Below are 21,172 nucleotides of genomic sequence, written 5' to 3'. Positions count from 1 at the left end.
GAAGGTGAAGAACGTCTCCAAACCTTCAAAATGATTCATTCCAGTGGATCCCATTCCTTCAACACGGGGACACAACTGGAAACTTCTTAAAATTCAGTTTGTGAATTTCCCCCTGGGATTAATAATCTATCTATCTATCTATCTATCTATCTATCTATCTATCTATCTATCTATCTATCTATCTATCTATCTATCTATCTATCTCAGTAAATTTTGCACAAACTTTAGTAAGATTTTCTTCATGCTGAGAACCAACGACTCATGGAATAAGCGTCCATGTAGAGTGGAGGACAGTGGGACTCTAGGGACCTTCAGCATCCCACTCCACGTTACTTTGGAGCAATTGGGTGAGTGGTGTCCTGATGTTTGGTGCGTTTGCCACAAATGCTTTGAAAAGTCCAGTGTTGTAGGATTATTTCACTATTTCTAGGGTCATTTTCATATCTTCTCATTAGAATTATGATATTTATTTTTTATGGTCTCCTATGAGAGTATTTTCTTTTCTTCCCGAGACGAATATTTGGAGGGCTTTGTTTGATGGTTGCAGTGCAGGTCCTACCAGCGAGGTCAGAGGTCACGAATCATGTGATTTTAGGACTCACATCCTTGTCTGATTTCTATCGCAACACCATTTTGTTTTCGTGCATGTCACTCTTTTGAGGACCCGTTGTTTGGAGCTCCTAGGCTGGTGGCCCCTGGAAGTCACGTCACTGGCTTATAAACCGTCATGTTTCTTTTTGGTTTTGTTCTTTATTTCGCCTTATACAATTTCTTGTATTAGGAATTTGTTAGTTTTCGCATACCCCTTGGGGTCAGAGCTCAGGGTCAGCCATTGTACAGCGCCCGCCCCTGGAGCAAGTGAAGGTTAAGGGTCTTGCTCAAGGGCCCAGCAGAGTAGGATCTCTTTTGGCAGTGACGGGGATTTGAACCGGCAATGGATACCAGCGCAGATCCTTAGCCTCAGAGCCACCACTCCGTCCCGTATGTGTACCCAATTGTCCAAGTTTCTGGATACTTTGTGATCACTTTGCATGATTTTTAATTTGAGAATTTTCTTAGCTTTCTGAATGACTGACTAGGATTTCGCTCGACCCTTCTCTTTATTTTTTAATGTTATTTAATTTCCTAACTCTTCTCAATTAAATTCTGCACTCGTCTCCAGTGCCAGAGGAAGGACAATGCAATTATTATTATTATTATTCTAAGCAGTTCATCAGATTTCAACAGTGACCTTTATTGACAAAATCTCAATGACAATTCAACATTCTGACAGGCTTTCCTTGAAGAGTAAATGACCCAAATGTCAATGAACGAAGTTGACCGGGAGACGAGTTGTTTTATGCGGACAGGCGGATGAGACACACATTTGTGCCTTTAAACAGTTAAAAGATTCGTACTCTTCTACAAAGAGAGACTTGACCCCAGAACAGTGGATCCAAAAAAGAAGGTTAGGGGTAAAACCGTGTAATGGGTGGTCAGGGCAGGCTACGCAGCAAACGTTGCTGTCCATAATAATACATTTTGAGTAAAGAGATAAAATTCAGATGAGGAGAATTGATTATTTATCAAAGCTCCACTCAGAGCTGCCTGCACCCCTCATTGAAGGTGTGCGGTGGTCACGCTCATCCACTTCCTTACTAAACGGCCATCCCATAAAGGAAAAAAAATTAAAAATGTGGCAGTGTTTAACATGGTTGCCTAGCAACCCGATAAGAACAACAGTCGCATTTTCAGCTGCAATCCTGACTTCCCCTCATTTACGCACTGTGGGGACTGAGCTCATCCTACTGAAGCCAATAAAATCATACGAAACACTAAAAAATACGACATGGTGGGAAAAATACACCAACGATTGTGTAGTTTCACGTTACATCACCGTATTGCTGCCTTCTGCTGCTGTCACACACCTGCACCTTGGGGACCGCTTGAGGCTCTGGTGGTGGTACTTCCTTGCCGATCCACTGGGCAGCGCTGTACACCAACACCTCTCCAGAGCAGATGATTGACAGCCCTACCACCTCTGATGTCACTTCCAGTGTCTGCCCACCTGGACCCGCCTCTTCCTGCCTTAACCAGAAGTGTTGCCACCTTGGAGCAGCCACTTTGCGACTCTCGTCGGTGAAGACCTTGTCCTCCCCCCCTTCCTAACACGTTTATTTTCACTTAGACGTGGTTTGCCTGCGGGTGCCCCAACGTGTGATGCTCGTTTGTGTTTTTTTAAACGTTTTGGTTCAACAACTCAGTGGGTGAATTGACCTTTGGCTTGTTGCAATTTCTCAGATTGACACAAACACGAGGAGCAATTTCCACGTCTTCAATCACCATTCTCGAACGTTTAACCTGAAGTTGTGCAGACCACACTTCTGCCATCACATGAAACCCAGGGAGGGGAGACGGGCCTTCTGTTCCAAAGCTCGTACTCATATGTTCATGCTTCACTTTGGTTCAGGAGAGGATGTTCCTGAGAAAGTTTATTTAATGATATTTTAGTCAAGATACACATTTGGGACCAGGCGAGCAAACAGCCCATCCTCGAATTCATCAAGCATCTCCGAATGACTCCGAGGAACTGCACTAAAAGTCTGACGAGGAGAAGAATTTGTCCAGCCAACACGAGATGCCGTTCCGAAGCATCCTACACCCCCTGCCCGTGAGGAGGAGGAGGAGCTCACATTTGAGAATCAATGACATCACGATACGATGGCACCACTAGCCACAAAATGGCACCCGTCATGACGTTTTTGTAGTTTTCTGTTACTAACACTAAGACTTTACCCCAAATATGACGACAATAATAATAATAATAATATTTAAGATCGTAGAAGAAGAAGAAGAGTTAAAGCATAATTAGGTGGATGTTGAGCTAAGCTGCACATAACCATTGCCACTTGATTAAAGCAACAACGTCAAGAACAATCCTAGAAAGACGGAGACACAAACACAGAACGAGACCGGACTCAGATAACGGGCACGTCTATTTACCGATGAATGATCCTCAGCCGTACCTTCAGATGAATCAGCTTACCGCCGTTATGGCCACGGGAAACGCCTCGTGCAGTAACAGTGGCACTGAAACTCGCCGCGGCCATCCTGGAAGTTGTGTTCCATCTCTCACTGGTCACGATTGTTTTCCAGAGTTGCGTGCTGTGCTTCTCTCTTAATGATCCCCTCTTATCTTCTACCAGACTCTGTTCATCCAATGCCCCAGACGTCTCTGCCTGCCTTCTTGAACCTCCCTGGGCGTCTAAAGAGTAATGTGAATGTTTCAGAGGTTCCTGTAACTCACAGCTCAGAGTACCTGTGTGACATCTCACTGCCACTCACCCATCCAGCCCCGTACAGTACACTTTGCACCCCTGTTTGTTGATACTGTGATATCACTATGATTTTAGGGGCACACCATCAACTCCATCTAAATCAGTGATTTGCATGAATGCAGCTTACATTAACAAGACCTCTCGTGGAGTGATGGAGAAACGTATAGATCTATGCTATTACTGAATTCGAGAAACACTTGGCTGTGACATCGTCCAAATCATCACAAAGCTACTAATAGTTGCATTTTGGCAAATAGCGCATGGCTTCTCTGCATAGATGGAGCGATCACGTGGCATTATTCCACCTCTGTCAGACCGATATCATTTTAGGAGTCCATTGTTGCCTTGTGCTTCTAAAACATTCAGCCTATCCCCGGAGGTGCACGCCGATCTCTGCCTCCTCTGTCGCTCTCCTCCTCAATCCTGGTGCAGTCAGGCGTAGAGTCCTAAACTGGGACAACTGATCAAATGTGCTTATCCCTGACAGTAGGACCACATTTGTGTCACTCGGAGATTTTAGCGCCACTTTCCTACTCTGAGACGCTCGACAGCTATGGGCACTGGGGTCTGTCTTATGTGACACAAGTCATTTGAGATGTGTTCATAGACAGTTTGATATTGTTTGCTGGGCTCTCCTCTCAAGTTCATTCCATCTGGAATTTCTCCATTCTCCACTAAACCATGAAATTAAAAATGTTTCCCGTCTGTCAGAAACAACATGAGCGGAGTAATAGAAACCTAAATGGTAATTTTTTGGGTTTAAAGGTAATCGGTTTAATTTTGTGTGGTTATGTAACACTCACCTCTTTGGGATGTGGGTGCAAAACGCCCACGCAGACCCCCACATTGGCAGAGACTCAAACTCAAGTGTCAAGCGCGGTGAGGCACCCATACTGAGTCATCCCATACAAAACTCCTCCATGGAAATTGAACAGCAAACATGTTTTGAAATTGAGCTCGTAAATCATGACAGGTCAAAGTCCACTTGTGCCAACTCCCTTTTTTTTTTTCCATAAGAATGAAGACGCTCCTGCTAAATCCCCTGGCATATCGCTTCCCGCTAATAGCATTACCAGCCCCATTCTAGGTGACACCCTGACATACCGCAGGCTCTCTGGTAATCCCGCTCTGGCGTGTGCTTCCGTATTTGGATTCTAAAAAACAAATCCACATTCCAGAAAATGGGGCAGAACTGCACGGATGTTGCACACTCAGAGGGGAGAAGCTGTAAACATTTCTGCATGCAGAGACAAAACCATTTTGATCTGAAAGCTTGGCAAGGTCTCGTGAGCCTTTCACATCTTGAGCCCGGGCATTTACTGTAAAAACAAAGAACAGCAGCAGATGGGCAACGCTGATTGTACAAAAGTGAACTTCCAATTTTATTAAATACGAGAGTGCCCGTCGTTACTGTGCCAATCCGTTTAAAAGCACGTCAAGCGAGCCCACACACCGTGGACCAGGAGGACAGATCTCATCAGGCCTGCTTGGATGTTGACCTCTGAAATGCTTTACACCTTTTGGAATACTGGCACTCAAGGGGGCGCCTTCACCAGCTACGAGCAGACTGCTGGAATACGCCGTTAATTGTCACTGTTCACTTTTATGACAAACAAATTCTTTGAAGTCAAGACAAAGAGTCTCTCATTTGTAGCACTAAATCCCAGGACGGCATCACTGCATTCCAGGCTCGCCACCTGTTGCTTAGCAACCTGACCTACTCGTCTGCCTTCCTTCCGGTTGTAGAGCTCGGTGGACACCGGAGACGGCTGCCGATAAATGAAGACTCTCCGCAGACACTCGCACAGGGCGGCGTAGGAATGATTAGGGGCACAGGTTGAGAACTTCTTGTCTCGCTTGGATGCCTGGACGTACCCTGTAGAAATAAGAAGGCAAACAAAGAGCTTGAGAGATCTGCAGCATTTACGCTAGGAAGTGCTCCGTAAGAAATGCTCAGCAAGTCATCGGCTTTGGCTGTCGAGCATGCAGGTCCCCCCCCCAATCCTTAAATCAGGGGGTTCTCAACGGCGGTCCTGGGGACCCCCTGCGGCTGCAGGTTATTTCTTCCAACCAGATTCTGTTTTTTAATCGGAATCCTGGAGTAATTAAATGAAGTGTCATTTACCAGATTCAGTGTTTTGGGAACAATATAGAAATTAGAAACTAGGTTTGGTAAAAATTATATATATAAATATATATATATATATATATATATATATATATATACAGTGTATATATATATATATATATATATATATATATATATATATATATATACACACACACATTAAAATGTACTAAGCAGTTATATGGGAATAATGTGTTTTGTTTTTTTTTTTTTTTAACAATACTTTCACCTTGATGTTCATTCTATTGTTCTGGTTGTTCTAATCGTTTAATTAATCCGTTGTTTTCTAATTAGTGGGTCGGATGCTAAAGTAGGTGCAGCCTTTGACGATTCCGTGTCGTCTGCTCTGCTCGTTTTTAATTGTCATTAATAAGATACAATGAAGGGAGCAAACTGCACAGAGAAAAGGTAAAATAGAATGAAAGCAACAAAAAGAGAGTTAAGTATTTAAATATATAGCAAAAGTAGAAATACTTTGAAATGTCTTCAACAATCAGGCCTCTGTGCTTTCTTCATGTAGAACACCAGCTAATTAATCAAGATCAGCGTTAGCAGTGGTCACCGATTATGAATCTGCTTGAAGCAAAAACCTGAAGCCACAGTGGGCATCCAGAGCCGACTCTGAGAACTCCTGCGTTAGAGGATACACCATGCAAGGGTCTGGGGGTTAACAACACCACAAACCCTCTCTCTTCTACCACCCTCAGAAAGTCAGAATGGAGTCCAGAAGAACAACAGTGGACCTCCTTCCCCACCTCTTCCTTTGGCAATTCCAAGATTGCAGATGACCGCTGAATAAGGCACATCAATGTCACTTGATTCCATCTCTTTACCTATTGAAATGGGACGAGCCCTGGTACCCCAAACACAAAAGCATGGTGAGAAGCTCACAGGGATGTTTTTATGGGTGCACAGGAGAAAGTTTGGGGCAGCAGAACAGTTTCTCTCACGGCCGCCATTTCTCTCTCTACCGCTCCACCTCCGGGTCGGCCTCTTCCTGCCCTGATGACTGAAAACGTCACGTTGTCACAGGACGTCGTCAATCAACCAAAAGACTGGCTAGTGTTGCTTCCTCATGGATCCAGCATGCTGGGTTCCCATTCAACACCCAGTCTATGTGTTCTCCAAATAGCTCTCTGTTATTGCCAAAGATCTGCTGGTCATGCTGACTGACAGCTCTAAACTGGAGGGTGAGCATCACCACGTGTGTGTACCCCAGGCCTCCCCGTTTAAGGTTGGTCCTCACTTTGCACCCAGCGCTGCCTGGTTTAAGAATGTACACATGCATGAGTGAATGAACACAACTGCTAACCTACCCCTCCGTCCCATTCAGTGCAATTTCAGTGGCATCGCCAGTACAAAATGTGTTGATGCCACGACGGGCAATTCCTCTTTACTGACAGAAAATGTCAGCAGTTACCTAAAGCATTGAAGGTCGCGATGTGCTCCCACAGGTTGTCCTGCTTGTCCGCATGGGGCTGCCACAATAAAGCGTCGACATCGTGTCGTAGACAGAGACAGGGCATCTCTTCTGGATTAGTGACAACAGTGAACAGGTACTGGTGGCTGCTGAGATTTACCTGGAGAAGAAAAATAAGGAGATTTTTACATTTCCACTTCAATTAAAAGGATCAGTTGAACCCCTGCATGCACTGGAGCTTTACAAGAGCGGCGCACCTGCTACAGCATTGTTCTACTCTGCAGGAAGAGACTCACTTCGGAAGAGAGGACGAGTTAATGATGTACTTTTCTTAATTAAAATTTTAACAGGTGAAGAAGCTGTGTTCTAAGTGTTGCTTTCTACAAGCTAATTGCTATTTAAAAAAAAAAAAAGCATAATTTCAACAAAGGCAGCTAACACAAAGGATAAAGACATAAAAGACTGCTTGCTGACAGTAAGTAATTGATTTCCATTGTTTAAATATAATCTACTCAGTGGTCAACGGTGCTCTTTCACAGCTCCTGGAAGCTCAGTTTGAATCCTAGTCGCTGTCTGTGTGCAGTTGGAATGTCTTTGTTTTGCCGTGGAATGACACCACCACCCGTGCCAGTCCGGATATCTGCACTGTGACACCTTCCATTAGCCAGCCACAAACCTGCGATGTATGGGTTACAAAGGCTCCCAGAAGTATCTTCTTTAATGCCATGAGCTAATAACTTGTTCACGCAGGGAATGCCTCTAAGCAATGCAAGTGGAGCACTTTCTGATGACGCCAGCCCATCTCGCATACTCGGCACCCAATTCTTACACAGAACTGCCACTACACTCCATCTACCCACAGTGCAAATCCTGCTGACTACGCCATATGTTCTGCTGTGGAATTGCACCATAGTATGTTCCGATAATATAATGTAGTAACTGCTGGTTGCCAGCCACAAACCCATAATGTCTGGATTACAGAAGAATCTCCTCTTATGTCATGTGCTGATAGAAGGACTTCCATGCTTGTTCACGCAGGGACTGCATCCAAGCATTGTAAGTGGAGCACTTCCTCATGACACCAGCCCATTTCTCTCACTTAGCCCCTAATTCTTACACAACACTCCACACATCCACAGTGCAAATCCTGCCGACTACGCCATATGTTCTGCTGCGGAATCACACCATAGTTTGCCCCAATATGGACACGTGCACTGTGGTAACAACTGGTTTGCCGGCCACAAACCCATAATGTCTGGATTGCACTCTGTGTAGAGAAGGAGCTTCTTCTTTGTAATCCAGATGTTGTGAATTATTGTGAACTTCACCAACAGTTACCACACCCATAGGTGGTGTTGTATGTATAGATTGCCCACCACAAGTTTACTTGTATTTAGCGGTCAGAACGTTAAACGATTTAGTCACTGCCTCACAATTCACTCACAATCTCCTTTGGGATTGCTCTAGTGCTGCTATGTCTCTTTTGTATGAGGGGGAGTCAAGCTGGGATTTATTAGAAAATGGAACGAACCTTGACATCGAGAAACGACATCATCAGTTTTGTGGTCTCCAACCTTCTCAATTGACATGCGCCCCCTGCCTGGAAGTGCCTGGTGTCCAGCAGAATAAAAGGTTTTGTCTTGTCCTGCCCATCACTCATGCACCCGAGTTATTGTCAAACACTCCAAGCTGAGGGGTACTACGGTCACGAGTGCAAGTTACTGTGACTTGCTGGAGACCAACGTGAAGCCTGCTGCCCACCTGCCTGCCCGCACACTGCTAAGAGCACCAAGGGGTGTCTAGAGAAACTGAAGTTTGAGGTATTGCCACAGCCTACTTATTCGCCAGATTTGGCGCCGTGTGATTTCCACCTTTTTGGATCGCTAAAAAAACATCTGGGTGGTCGACGATTCAAAACAGATGATGGCGTGAAGAAAGCAGTGCACGAGTGGCGTCGAGGACGAGAACAAAAAACTTTTATTCTGCTGGAATCCGGGCACTGCCAGGCAGGTGGCACAAGTGCATTGAGAAGGGTGGAGACGACATTGAGAAATGACACTCAGTTTGGTGAAGGTTCGTTACATTTTCTAATAAATCCTATTTTCTGACTTTAGCTTGACTCCCCCTCGTAGTATGGAGTCGTAGTTTCTGTTGAACTATGCTGGTTCTTCTCATTAGTTTTAATCAGGTTGTGCCATTGGTGCAATTTAACAAATACGTTGAAAGACGGGAGTTTTTCAAGGAGACGTACAAGAAGCAGCAAACCATTGGCTCGAATACTAGGAAGAGTTTGCACATATGAACCTTCTGAAAACTCCCTCAGGTTTCTGCACGTCTTACTAATTCAGAGCGACCCTTGAACTGTCCAGTTTCATGCTATGGTCTGGTGTCCAGTCCAATGTTGGTTCCAGCCTTTCATCTCTCCCACCCTAACCTTGGCTAGTCCAGTACCAGTTACTGCTGGTGCACACGTACAAAATGGATGGGCCATTGGTCTTGTTCTCTTCCAACTAGTGATGCAGTGCCTATGGCTAAAGGCTATGCTATTCAAGATTAAAGAGAATGTTTCAATAACCCATCTCGAAGCCCTCTAAAATTGAATATATATTGCACATATTTTTTAAGGAATATATGCATAAATGTTTCATTTACACAGAATGTGATTCTACAAATTTGGAGAAAGATAAAAAAGCACATACATTAAAGAATGGCAGATACGTTTTCCATAATTAAATAACTGTTGAGCACTTCTGAAAGTGGCATAAAGTGAAGATTTTCAGATCCGCATCGTCATCCACAGATAAAGATGTTTCCATCGAAGCAAACGAAGATGAAGAGTTGACAAGATTGAAAGGTTCAAAATTCTACAGGGTACAGTGGATACCTGCTACTACTTTAAAGCAGATTCTCCAAAAACAACACGGGGATACGGCAGGAAACTCGTCACGGGGAAATGTCATGCAAATGTTAACATTTTTTCTTCACATCATAAACCCGAGACATGTGGAAAAAGTGACCAAGTAGTGTGGTGACGTGGAGGACTTCAGGGACCTTCAGGTCTCCACGTGAGGTTATTTTGGACAATCGAGGCAAAGAGGATAGACAAGCTTATTGGTCCCAATGGCCTGCTCTTGTCACAATTGTTCTAATGTCCTAAATGTGTTCCATCAGTTTGCTCCTGCAGGTGGATCTGCTCGTGCCAAAGCAGCCAACACTGGAGCTTCACCATAATGGCGTAAGACATCTGACGAATGAGACGTTACTCTTTAGTTAGCCAGTGGCTAAGCAGTCCCAATATCCCCCCCTGGAACTTTAAAGGTTGTAGATGTTCATGTTTCATCTCCATGACTCCGAAGACCCTTTAAGACCCTTCAAGAAGTGCTACCTTGTTTCTATTTTAACTGCACACCCTCTTTAAGCGAAACAAGCCTCTAAAGCCCAGGATTGGTTTCAAACAACATTCAGAAATGAAGTGCCAATGTCAGGGTGCAAGCATACAAACGTGGCCCAGCTTCAAATATATGTAGGTCTATCAGTTCCATGTCAACGTTCCGATTGGCTACACAACGAAACAGGAGGAAGCAGACAAACTGACATGCAAAAAAATTAAAATTGGAAAAAACGAATGTAAAGATCAGAGTTTTGAGAATGACGAAGAACAAAGCAGATCTCAGCACTGCCTGCCATTCAACAAGATCCATGCAATGGCTAGTAAGGCTCCTCACAGAAGCAATGCCCGGAGTTGGAATCCCACCCCCCCACTCTGTTAACAGTCTGCATGTCCTCTCAGTGTCTTCCTCGGCTCTTCTCCCTCATCACCAAACACACACACACTGGCGGCTCTAAACTGCACGTCACAGGCCCTCCTCGGCCTTGAATTGGATTAATCTCGTTTGAGAACGTTACACTACAGCCAGCTCTGCACACCTTGAGAAAATGTCAGGATTCCCCGTCTCTGTTTGATCTCATCTCCGCCAAGCCAGGTTTCCTTTTTAATCCAGTACAAATGATGCAATTGAAACTGTACGGTCAACGTGAATGGCGGAGCACAGCCCATTAAAGCCTTGTAATAAAGTGTAATAATCTTCAATCATTTACTTTAGATAATTACAATGCATGTTTAAATGGAAATATTAAATCACCAGAGCATACTCCGCTATTCTGGAATGAGCCGAATATATTCAAACCATACGAGGGTATAAATATCACAATTTGACAGCAGAAGCTGCTGGAGAGGATGATGGATGTTTGACAGCATTACAGGGATGTAAAATCGGAGAAACAGATCCGGGCTGCATCCAGCGCTAGCAGAAATCTCCAGTCTTCATTCTGACTTGGACACAAGCTGACGTGCCACTGCAGCACTCTTGACAATTACTGCTCTTCTGGATTTTTGCACAAATGACGTAGTTGGCAGCATCACCATCTTCTTTTACATATTTAAGTTTTCTGGGAAGAAAAATTTCATTGTATGCTGCCTGGTGAGGCACAAAGTCAAAAAGGCGGCTAGAGAGCTGGGCTGAAACATGGCATACAAAAGAAAAGAAGAAAATGGAGGAGTGTGACGGTCCAAGTTGGCTGCAGCTGCCGTACTCCCTTGAACCCGGATCAGTCAATAGTCATAACCAAGCAATGCGGACACTTAACAACAGGAGAAGGTGCAAAGTGATGCTTAGTGCTTCATATTCCAAACAAGTTCAATAATGCAGTGCACCTTCCATAATAAATAAAGCCAATAAGCTATCCATAATATAAACAGGCGTTCATGCGGAGGCTAAAAGTCCATAAATAATTGATAAATGTAAGGTTATGACACACTGGATCGGTCCTTTATAAGACTATACTTTGCCTCGGAGCTCTTCCTTAATTGATGTCTCCTTAGATCACTGTAAGGTCTCATCTGCAGACAGGCACAGTCACCTCTCATAATGGTCTGCACTCCAGCCACCTTAACTGGTCACCAGTGCTAGTGCTCCAAGCCCTAGTCACGTCCCTCGTTGCCATCTGTCTGTGTCTGCAGAGACCCCACGAGCACAGCTCCATCTCCAGTCTGCCACCATTGCATGACATCCAGCCAGAGCCCCCTCGGGGACCAGGCTCTGCTCATCACCTGCCTAGTGCCATTCCTGCAGTGAAGTGTGGTGGTGGCAACAAAATGCTATGGGTGTGCTTTTCAGTAGCAGGGACAGGGAGACCAGGTCAGAATCATGGGAACGATGAATGCAGCCAAATCCAGAGAGATCCTTGAAGAAAAGTGCACACCACCTCCGACTGGGGTAATGAGATTCAACGACACAAAGCATTCAGCCAAGACAACGTCTGGTTGGGGACTTCGGGACAAGTCTCTGAGTGTCCTTGAGTGGTCCCAGCCAAAACTCAGACTTAAATATGTGTGGGGTGACCTGAAGATGGCAGATAATACAAACCATCCCATCTAACAGAGCTTGAAAGGGAAAAATTGGTCAAATGCAGGGGGTCAAAGCTTGTGGTGACTTACCAAGTGGACTTGAATCCAGACTTAATGTCAAAGGGGTTTCTAAAAAGTGCTGAGTTAAGGTGTGTGCCTTTCCTAATGACTCCTGTCAACTGAATTGACCACACGTGGACTCCAAACAGGGCGCAGAAACATCTCAATGAAGATCCAAAGAATGGGATGATGCCCCTCAGCCAAGTTTCAAGTGTCACAGCGAATGGTCTGAAAATGTCTTTGAATGAGAGGTTTCAGTTTTTGATTTTGAATAAAGTTGCAAACCTTTTAGTCTTCACTTTGCCATTCTGGGTTATTGAGTGTGGACTAAATAGCAAAAGTGGTACATGTATCCATTGAAAATGAAACATACATGTTTGATGTTAAATAGATACTTTTACAACTTTTGCTAGAAACAGAAGGGGTCTCAGTACTTTCCGCTTCCACTGTATGCAAACAGATGACCTTGACGTGTAACGAAGCACAAGCACAGACAATGCAATGCAATGGACGATGCCCACATGCTGTAGACGCAAGAGGAGAATGTGTAGCATAAAAGAAAAATGACAGACGCAGATCTCCACTCGAGTGAGTGGCTGCCATTAAGGAGTTCAGCAGGTCAACTGTCTTCATTAAGGAAAGCCTCCTGCATTTTTCATGTTTTGTGTCTGAGATGTAGAGAGGAAACTGGAGGCAGCACGGACGTCTGTGTTTTGCTGGAGGTGGGATGAGGAGGGCCACTGGTTGTGAATTTTACACGTTTTGCTGATCTGCACAATGTCGGTGAAGGTTTCTTATTCCATGATGAGCACGGGAGTTTCCCCTCAGGGATCGAAGAAGTAATATCCATCTAGATGCACTGGCAGAATGGAAAGACCCCCATCTGTTAAATGATTTTGAGGATGAATGAATAGAAAAAAGCTTCCCACAGGCCACCATCTTTAATAGGGAGACAACAGATTAAGTACCACACTGTAGGCCGCGCATAATAAAGTCCAAGTGATGAACGACTCAACATTTGTGTTCTTGCGCTCCCAGGGTGCTCCCCATATTTATAGCAAAGGCATTTCTTTCATTAAACTAAATCAAAAAAGAAATTTCTAGTAATAAAAACAAGCCAATGAATAAATTATGGACTTTGGAAATGCATGGATGGTTTCATGAGCACCCTTCAGTGTTAACTATTATCACATCATAGGAGAGCGGCTCCTTCTCGTAGAATATCGGTTAGAAAACACTGTTAACATATTGGAGTTTTGACCATATTTGGAAAAGAACACAGGAAATGAACTCTAAGAGTCGCCCAATCACATCACCGAATAAGCCATTACAGTGGCCACCATTTTATGAGGGTAACGAAGACCACCCTCATCAAGCAGCGGCCCTCATTTACTGCCTTTGTGGTGAATGCGACTTTTGTTCATAGGAAGTGTGTGAGACGTCGTAACTGGACATTTAGATACTGACAGAAGAGTTTATGGAGAAAGTAGGGAAGTTGTGCTGCTTAGCTGACATGTTCTACTGCATATGAAGCTTTCAAGTCATTCAAAACAGCGTTGCAAGAATCCTTACCAGAACTAGGAAGTCTGACCACATAACTTCTGTCCTGAGGTCCTTACACTAGCTTCCAGTTAAGCTGAGGGCTAATTCCTAAATTGTCCATCTTATATAATAAAGCTTAGCTTTAAATGGCCCTTCTTACCTTACCTAATCATTATTTACAAACTGGAGTCTACATTAAGATCTCAAGATGATGGCCTACTAAAGATTAATGCTGTGTTCAGTGTGAACTGCAAAGTCAGAATCTCCAAGTTCCCAGTAGGAAGTTTCAACTGGAAGTTGGATTTCCTACACAGAAAGTCAAGAGAGCCTCACCAACCCCGACCTCAAATTTCAAGATGGCTGCACCATCAACAGTAAGTGAAAGCTGCAGTATTGTACTTTTTATTAGCACTTCTGTCTCATTAAACCAGTCGCACACACAGGAATGCTATGGTGGTTAGAAGAGCAAAATCCTGCATGATGCATTGTCATCGACTAGTATTGCTAACGGTGGCTTAGTCTGTGCTTCAAAAGAGCAAGAACCACAAAGGTTTCTCTAAAGGCGTCCATATTGGTTTTCAGAATGTTTTACTGCAACTGATCAAACTCTGGTGTCACTTCATTCCCAGCTCTGACTTCAGACCTCCAAGGTTAATGAAATGCAGCATAAGAAAAACCCCAAAAAAACAGTGGAAGGTTGGAAAAAAATGAAGATGAGGATAATCAGGGGGGTGTGTGGAGTATCACAGAGTGGGAGGAAGATGAATGAAGAGTTAAGCAGAAGATCTGGTGTGCAGGCGATAGGTGTTGGGGCTCTAAGGTAGTTTAGACACGTGGAGTGAACGACGGGAGACGACTGGGTGAAGAGGCTCCGAGAAGAAATGGCAGGGTATGAGGTTTACGTGGCCTACTGAGATGTGCCGCGACACGTCATTCCAAACTGAGCCGTGTTCTTACACGATTCTGAGACATGTGGCTCCCCTTGCCTCAAGCACAATTCGAAATGCACCAAGAGAGGTAAATCGTGTTACCCTGACTGCCAATTCATAGTGTCTGCTATTAAGGGGCTCTCAAAATGAGTTTTTAAAGCAACACAAGGCAACTAACAGAACATCAACGAGGCCAAATAGTCCATGCTGGAATTAAAGATGCATCCGTAATAAAAACTGCAAAAGTTATTTAATAAAGCAAGCAGTACAGTCTCAAATATAATGACAGCATAGGGGACAGTAGTTCTCAAACTAAGTGGCAGGAACCCTAGGGGGGCACAAAGATGTGAAGAAAAAGAAAACAAGAATCAACAATATGAAAAATACATCTATTGAAACCAAAATAAATTAACAAACTACATTCTGATACTAGAAAAATAAATATAGAGTTAGATAAATGTCGACAAAAGTTAAGTAGGTATAATAAAATATGCATCTATGATATATCATTAATTAAAAAAGAACAAATTGATATTAGTGGGCTCGTTTCAAAAAAACCTTAGGGGGGGGTGCGATTAAAAGTGTTGTGAAAACTCGGGTCGCAAATACTTAAAGGCTGAGAAACGCTGGCATAGGACATCGCCATCTCATCAGAGAGGCGTTTGGTCTCAAAATGACAAAATCCTGTGTGTCAGGATTACAGCACAAGAACTGGCCAAAGTGGTGGGAGGCCTGCCCTGATGAGGCTCACTCCCAGGCGGCCCGCCTGCTTACTCCGAGAGCTGAATTTGGCTTACATTGTGGACAAACAAAAAAAAAAAAAAACAAACAAAGGCCCAAAATAGAATTGAAACGTCCTCAGAACAAGGAAACATCCATCCATCCATCCATCCTCTTCCACTTATCCGAGGTCGGGTCGCGGGGGCAGCAGCTTGAGCAGAGATGCCCAGACTTCCCTCTCCCCGGCCACTTCTTCTAGCTCTTCCGGGAGAATCCCAAGGCGTTCCCAGGCCAGTCGAGAGACATAGTCCCTCCAGCGTCTCCTGGGTCTTCCCCGGGGCCTCCTCCCGGTTAGACGTGCCCGGAGCACCTCACCAGGGAGGCGTCCAGGAGGCATCCTGATCAGATGCCCGAGCCACCTCACCTGACTCCTCTCGATGCGGAGGAGCAGCGGCTCTACTCTGAGCCCCTCCCGGATGACTGAGCTTCTCACCCTATCTTTAAGGGAGAGCCCAGACACCCTGCAGAGGAAACTCATTTCAGCCGCTTGTATTCGCGATCTCGTTCTTTCGGTCAATGCCCATAGTTCATGACCATAGGTGAGGGTAGGAACATAGATCGACTGGTAAATTGAGAGCTTTGCCTTATGGCTCAGCTCCTTTTCACCACGACAGACCGATGCAGAGCCCACATTACTGCGGACGCCGCACCGATCCGCCTGTTGATCTCACACTCCATTCTTCCCTCACTTGTGAACAAGACCTCAAGATACTTGAACTCCTCCACTTGAGGCAGGATCTCGCTCCCAACCCTGAGAGGGCACTCCACCCTTTTCCGGCTGAGGACCATGGCCTCGGATTTGGAGGTGCCGATTCTCATCCCAGCCGCTTCACACTCAGCTGCGAACCGATCCAGAGAGAGCTGAAGATCACAGCCTGATGAAGCAAACAGGACAACATCATCTGCAAAAAGCAGTGACCCAATCCTGAGTCCACCAAACCGGACCCCCTCAATGCCCTGGCTGCGCCTAGAAATTCTGTCCATAAAAGTTATGAACAGAATCGGTGACAAAGGGCAGCCCTGGCGGAGTCCAACTCTCACTGGAAACGGGTTCGACTTACTGCCGGCAATGCGGACCAAGCTCTGACACCGGTTGTACAGGGACCGAACCGCCCTTATCAGGGGGTCCGGTACTCCATACTCCCAGAGCATCCCCCACAGGATTCCCCGAGGGACACGGTCGAACGCCTTTTCCAAGTCCACAAAACACATGTAGACTGGTTGGGCGAACTCCCATGCACCCTCCAGGACCCTGCTAAGGGTGTAGAGCTGGTCCACTGTTCCGCGACCAGGACGAAAACCACACTGTTCCTCCTGAATCCGAGGTTCGACTATCCGAAGGAAACCGATTACCATAAACCCCTGGTTTGTCAGGAGAAGGCCAAGAAAAAAATCTTTATAAATGGAAGGTAACAAAAATAATAAAGTGATGAAAAGAACAAAAAAAAGACACAAAAGGGATAGGGTTAACAATAACCAAAGTCCTAAACCCGTAAATCCAAAGACACAACATCAGAAAACCCCGCACTCCACCAGAGTGCGTTCAATGAACCACAGGGGACTTTGCTTCCCAGGCTTTCTTTTATGGAGCTGTGATGCAAGAGGTAGCAACAGTAAAGACATTTTAAGAAAGAGTACATCGATATTCTCAAACATAACAAAAACAATAACACATTTTTAAATGAACACAACAGAAATGATCCTAATAAATAATCCAAACTGACAAATGAACAAAAAAGCCAAAGAAAAAGAATTTCAACACAAGCCAGGGAAACAGAACAATGTAGTGCCATACAGGACAGAGCTAGTGACGCTCATCTGGCCTACCGTAAGGCAGACCCTTAAAAAAAAAAAAAAAAAAAAGACCCTCCTAATGCCCAGTAAAAAGAGACCCTAAAAGCAGCTCACTCGTGAGACTTACAACGGTGAAGATAGTTGGGAGCAAACACAAGGACATAAAAAGAGCTCCGTGCATCTCAGTGCATTTCAAAATTTCCTTAATGTGATTTCTATTCCTATCATACTGTGTCAGGACGGCAGACAAGCATTTTTAATCTCATAAATTTGAAACAGAGATGGTCATTACCAACCTTCTTCCCATATTGCTAGTAAAAATGAAAAAAGGTTTAATGGAGCGGAAAGAATCAAATTTAAACTCTCGCCCTTCCGCACTTTAAGCCACAAGTACTTTACATTAAAAAAAAAGAAAAGAAAAACAGAAAACACAATCACCCCCAAGAACACACGGGTAAATGAGGGCCGTTTATTTTTAAAAAACACCAAATGCGGCTCATTTTCTACAGGCACATGGATGAGTTGATCTTTTCTTTCCACATGAATAGCTTTTGAGTTATTTCATCATCCACAATGTCCTTAATAAACTGTAAAGCTGACTTGGCAAGTGTTTTTCAAAGCAGGGGCACACCGCTCATTGAATAGGAATCCCCACGGATCTGGAGAACGATAAATCGGCTACTGACAGCCCCCCAAATGGACGGCGAGCAGCTGTTATGGCGCGGCCGTTTGTCTTGCCTCCTAATTGAATCCATTACTTTCATTTATTTTTTGTTTCAGCCCCATTTTATGGTTGCTAATTTATTTTCACGATATTCCAGGACACCATGTTGAATTCCATGGATGCCAGCACTTTGGTAGCTGGTTGCTTATTGTTGCCATGTTGTTATTAAAGAGAAGCAATCCGAAGTGGGTGACACGTGACATCACCAACACGTTGGTGGTAAAGGTCAGCGCCGTGTAATTCCTGGACATCCGAGGTCACGGTGGTGAATTTGTGGGATTAAAGCCTTAGCTTTCAATGTGATCTGGTGCAGACGTCTGGGTTATTAGACGCATTGGTAAATCTGCCACGTTTTCTTTACAACCCAGAGCGACTGGGAGCTCTCTGCTCCTTCACAGCCCACTCGAGTGTGTCCTCCCACTTTGTCAGTGGGCAAGGAAGGCGACCAAGAGTCACATGACCAAAATCCGCATCGACTGAAACAATGGCGTCCGTCAGCATGACGAGTTTATACCTTCACTATTAACGTGCAACACAATGGGATCGCAAATGGTGATGGAGCAGAGTCGGGTCAGAAATGGACAGCGATCAGAATTGACCCGAGTTTAGAGTATGGGCTCTCTCTACAAATACAGTGCCGTCCGAGGGTCTCCATCCAACCGGAAAATCCTTAAATCCGGGAGGAGTGTGGAGCTCGTGGTGTCAAACCCAAGCTGGAATGGCTGCCAAAGGGGTTCCAACTAAGTAAAGGGGTCTGATTACTTATGCCAGTGGGAGATTTCAGTTTCTTCTTTTTAATACATTTGTAAAAACTTCTAAAATCCAAGTTTCATGTTGTCATTCTGGGGTATCGAGTGTTGTCTGATGGGGAGAAAATGAATTTAAACAATTTCAGCACAAGACTGCAACAGAACAGAATGTGTCAAAAATGAAGACGTCTGAATGCAAGTTAGCGGAAAAGACAAAAAGAATCGGGAAGGATGGTGGTGGTGGGCGGCCCTGAGACCTGTGCAGGTTTAAAAAGCATTGAGGTACCATCTCCACCATGAGACTGTGACATGAGGGTGAGGCAGTGCATGCAGCACGTCGCTCTCGTTTCACTCGTTCTTGTTGGGTCCTTATGAGCAGTGAGTCTCCATTCCAGAGCCAGGTTTGGTAGCTGCGGTGTTGGAGCAGACGCTGGAGACGTATTTTAATGTCATGTGTAGATGTCATCTGGCTAATTATACAGTATATAGGTACAATCTCTGCATGAAATGCAAGTTAAAGGGGGTCTTTGAGAAATTGGACGGTCATCGCATGCTGTATGTAACAAGTTTGGAATATTGATAAAGTGGGCTGGATTCAGTCCAATGGCGCCTCTGGTCCAAGCCTTGTACTATAACAGGGACATGCAAGGGTCTTCTTCACCCCTCCAGGTGTACGACACCAGCCTCTGTTAGGAACGTGTCTGACACCTGTGTGGTTTACCTGGTTTCTGAATGTCCTCTTTTATTCTTCTCAGAGTTTTGAAAGGCCATCTGCCACTTTGTGAGTGTGGGTGAAGCATTGTTGGCAGCCTGTGATGGACTGGTGCCCGGTGTAGGTCACTTCCTACCCAAGTTGGATTATTTAGGTTCATTTCCTCTGCCTTTTGCTCAGAGCTGTCTGGGCAGCCTCTGCAATCTCCACAGCCCTTAATGACGGACTAAACAGGTTCATATTTTTTGTGACACTCCCTACAAAATTGCTTTGGTTCATCAATGATTTCAAATATTTTCCAAGATTTAGCCCTCAGACAGATGGCCTCATGTTTCCTTCTAATTAGAACACTCGAGACGAGAACAGGCCATTCAGCCCAACAAAGCTCACCAGTCGTATCCACTTATTTCTTCCAAAAAAACATCAAGTCGAGTTTTGAAAGTCCCTAAAGTCCTCCTGTCTACCACACTACTTGGTCACTTATTCCAAGTGTCTATCGTTCTTTGTGTAAAGAAAAACTTCCTAATGTTTGTGTGAAATTTACTCTTAACAAGTTTCCAACTGTGTCCCCATGCTCTTGATGAACTCATTTTAAAATAACAGTCTCGATCCACTGGATTAATACCCTTCATAATTTTAAACACTTCAGTCAGGTCACCTCGTAATCTTCTTTTGCTTAAATTGTAAAGGCTCAGCTCTTTTAATCTTTCCTCATAACTCATCCCCTGTACCCCTTAGAATCAGCCTCGTTGCTCTTCTCTGGATCTTTTCTTGCACTGCTATGTCCTTTTTAGTAGCCTGGAGACCAAAACTGCACACAGGACTCCAGATGAGGCCTCACCAGTGTGTTATAAAGTTTGAGCAGAACCTCCTGTGACTTGTACTCCACACGTCAAGGCGCTATATAACCTGTTAGCCTTCTTAATGGCCTCTGAGCACTGTCTGGTAGTTGATAGCTTAGAGTCCACTATGACTCCTAAATCCTTCTCATGAGGTGGAATCTCAGTTTTCTGACTGCCCATCGTGAATTCAAACCTAACATTTTTACTTCCTATCTGTAATTCTTTACATTTACTGACATTAAATTTTATCATCCACAAATCTGTCCAAACCAGTCTGCTATCCAAGTCCTTCTGTGATGATAGAACGGATTCCAAATTATCTGCTAATCCACCTATCTTGGTATCATCTGCAAACTTAACCAGCTTGTTACTTATATTCCTATCTAAATCATTTATAGATATTAAAAATAGCAGCGGCCCTAGCACTGACCCCTGCTGGTCACCACTCTTAACATCACCCAGTTCTGATGTGGTTCCTCACACCATCACCTTCTGCTTCCTGTGTCTGAGCCAATCCTGCACCCATCTAAAAACATCACCCTGAACTGCCACTTCTTTTAATTTGATGCCCGACCTTTCACGTGGCACCTTATCAAATGCTTTCTGAAGGTTCAGCGTTTAGACGGGTGGAGGACACGTTTCTTTTTCTTAAACTGTGCCTATTTCTGTATAATTCACAAAGGCTATTCCGATTTGTACTATCCTTAGATTTTTAATGCACACTTAAGAACGACAAACGCTCGGTTCACCAGTTATTTGCTGCCCCCC

At 44.5% G+C, this 21,172-nt stretch overlaps 1 protein-coding gene across 1 annotated transcript in view; it reads right to left on the bottom strand.

The window, feature by feature from the left end:
* Positions 1 to 4,672: 4,672 nt before the first annotated feature.
* The window catches only part of nudcd1 (NudC domain containing 1), a 74,843-nt gene continuing 58,343 nt past the window's right edge, over positions 4,673 to 21,172 (bottom strand). Inside the window, exons 9-10 of the mRNA XM_028790912.2 lie at positions 6,866 to 7,025; positions 4,673 to 5,193 (exon numbers count right to left, since the gene is read on the bottom strand). Coding sequence (XP_028646745.1) covers positions 4,901 to 5,193; positions 6,866 to 7,025 — 453 coding nt within the window. The 3' untranslated portion in view covers positions 4,673 to 4,900. The remainder of the gene's footprint in view (positions 5,194 to 6,865; positions 7,026 to 21,172) is intronic.

This window comes from Erpetoichthys calabaricus, chromosome 13 (assembly GCF_900747795.2).
Source record: "Erpetoichthys calabaricus chromosome 13, fErpCal1.3, whole genome shotgun sequence".
In the NCBI taxonomy this organism is placed as follows: domain Eukaryota; kingdom Metazoa; phylum Chordata; class Cladistia; order Polypteriformes; family Polypteridae; genus Erpetoichthys; species Erpetoichthys calabaricus.
This window is presented reverse-complemented; position numbering and strand designations above follow the sequence as displayed.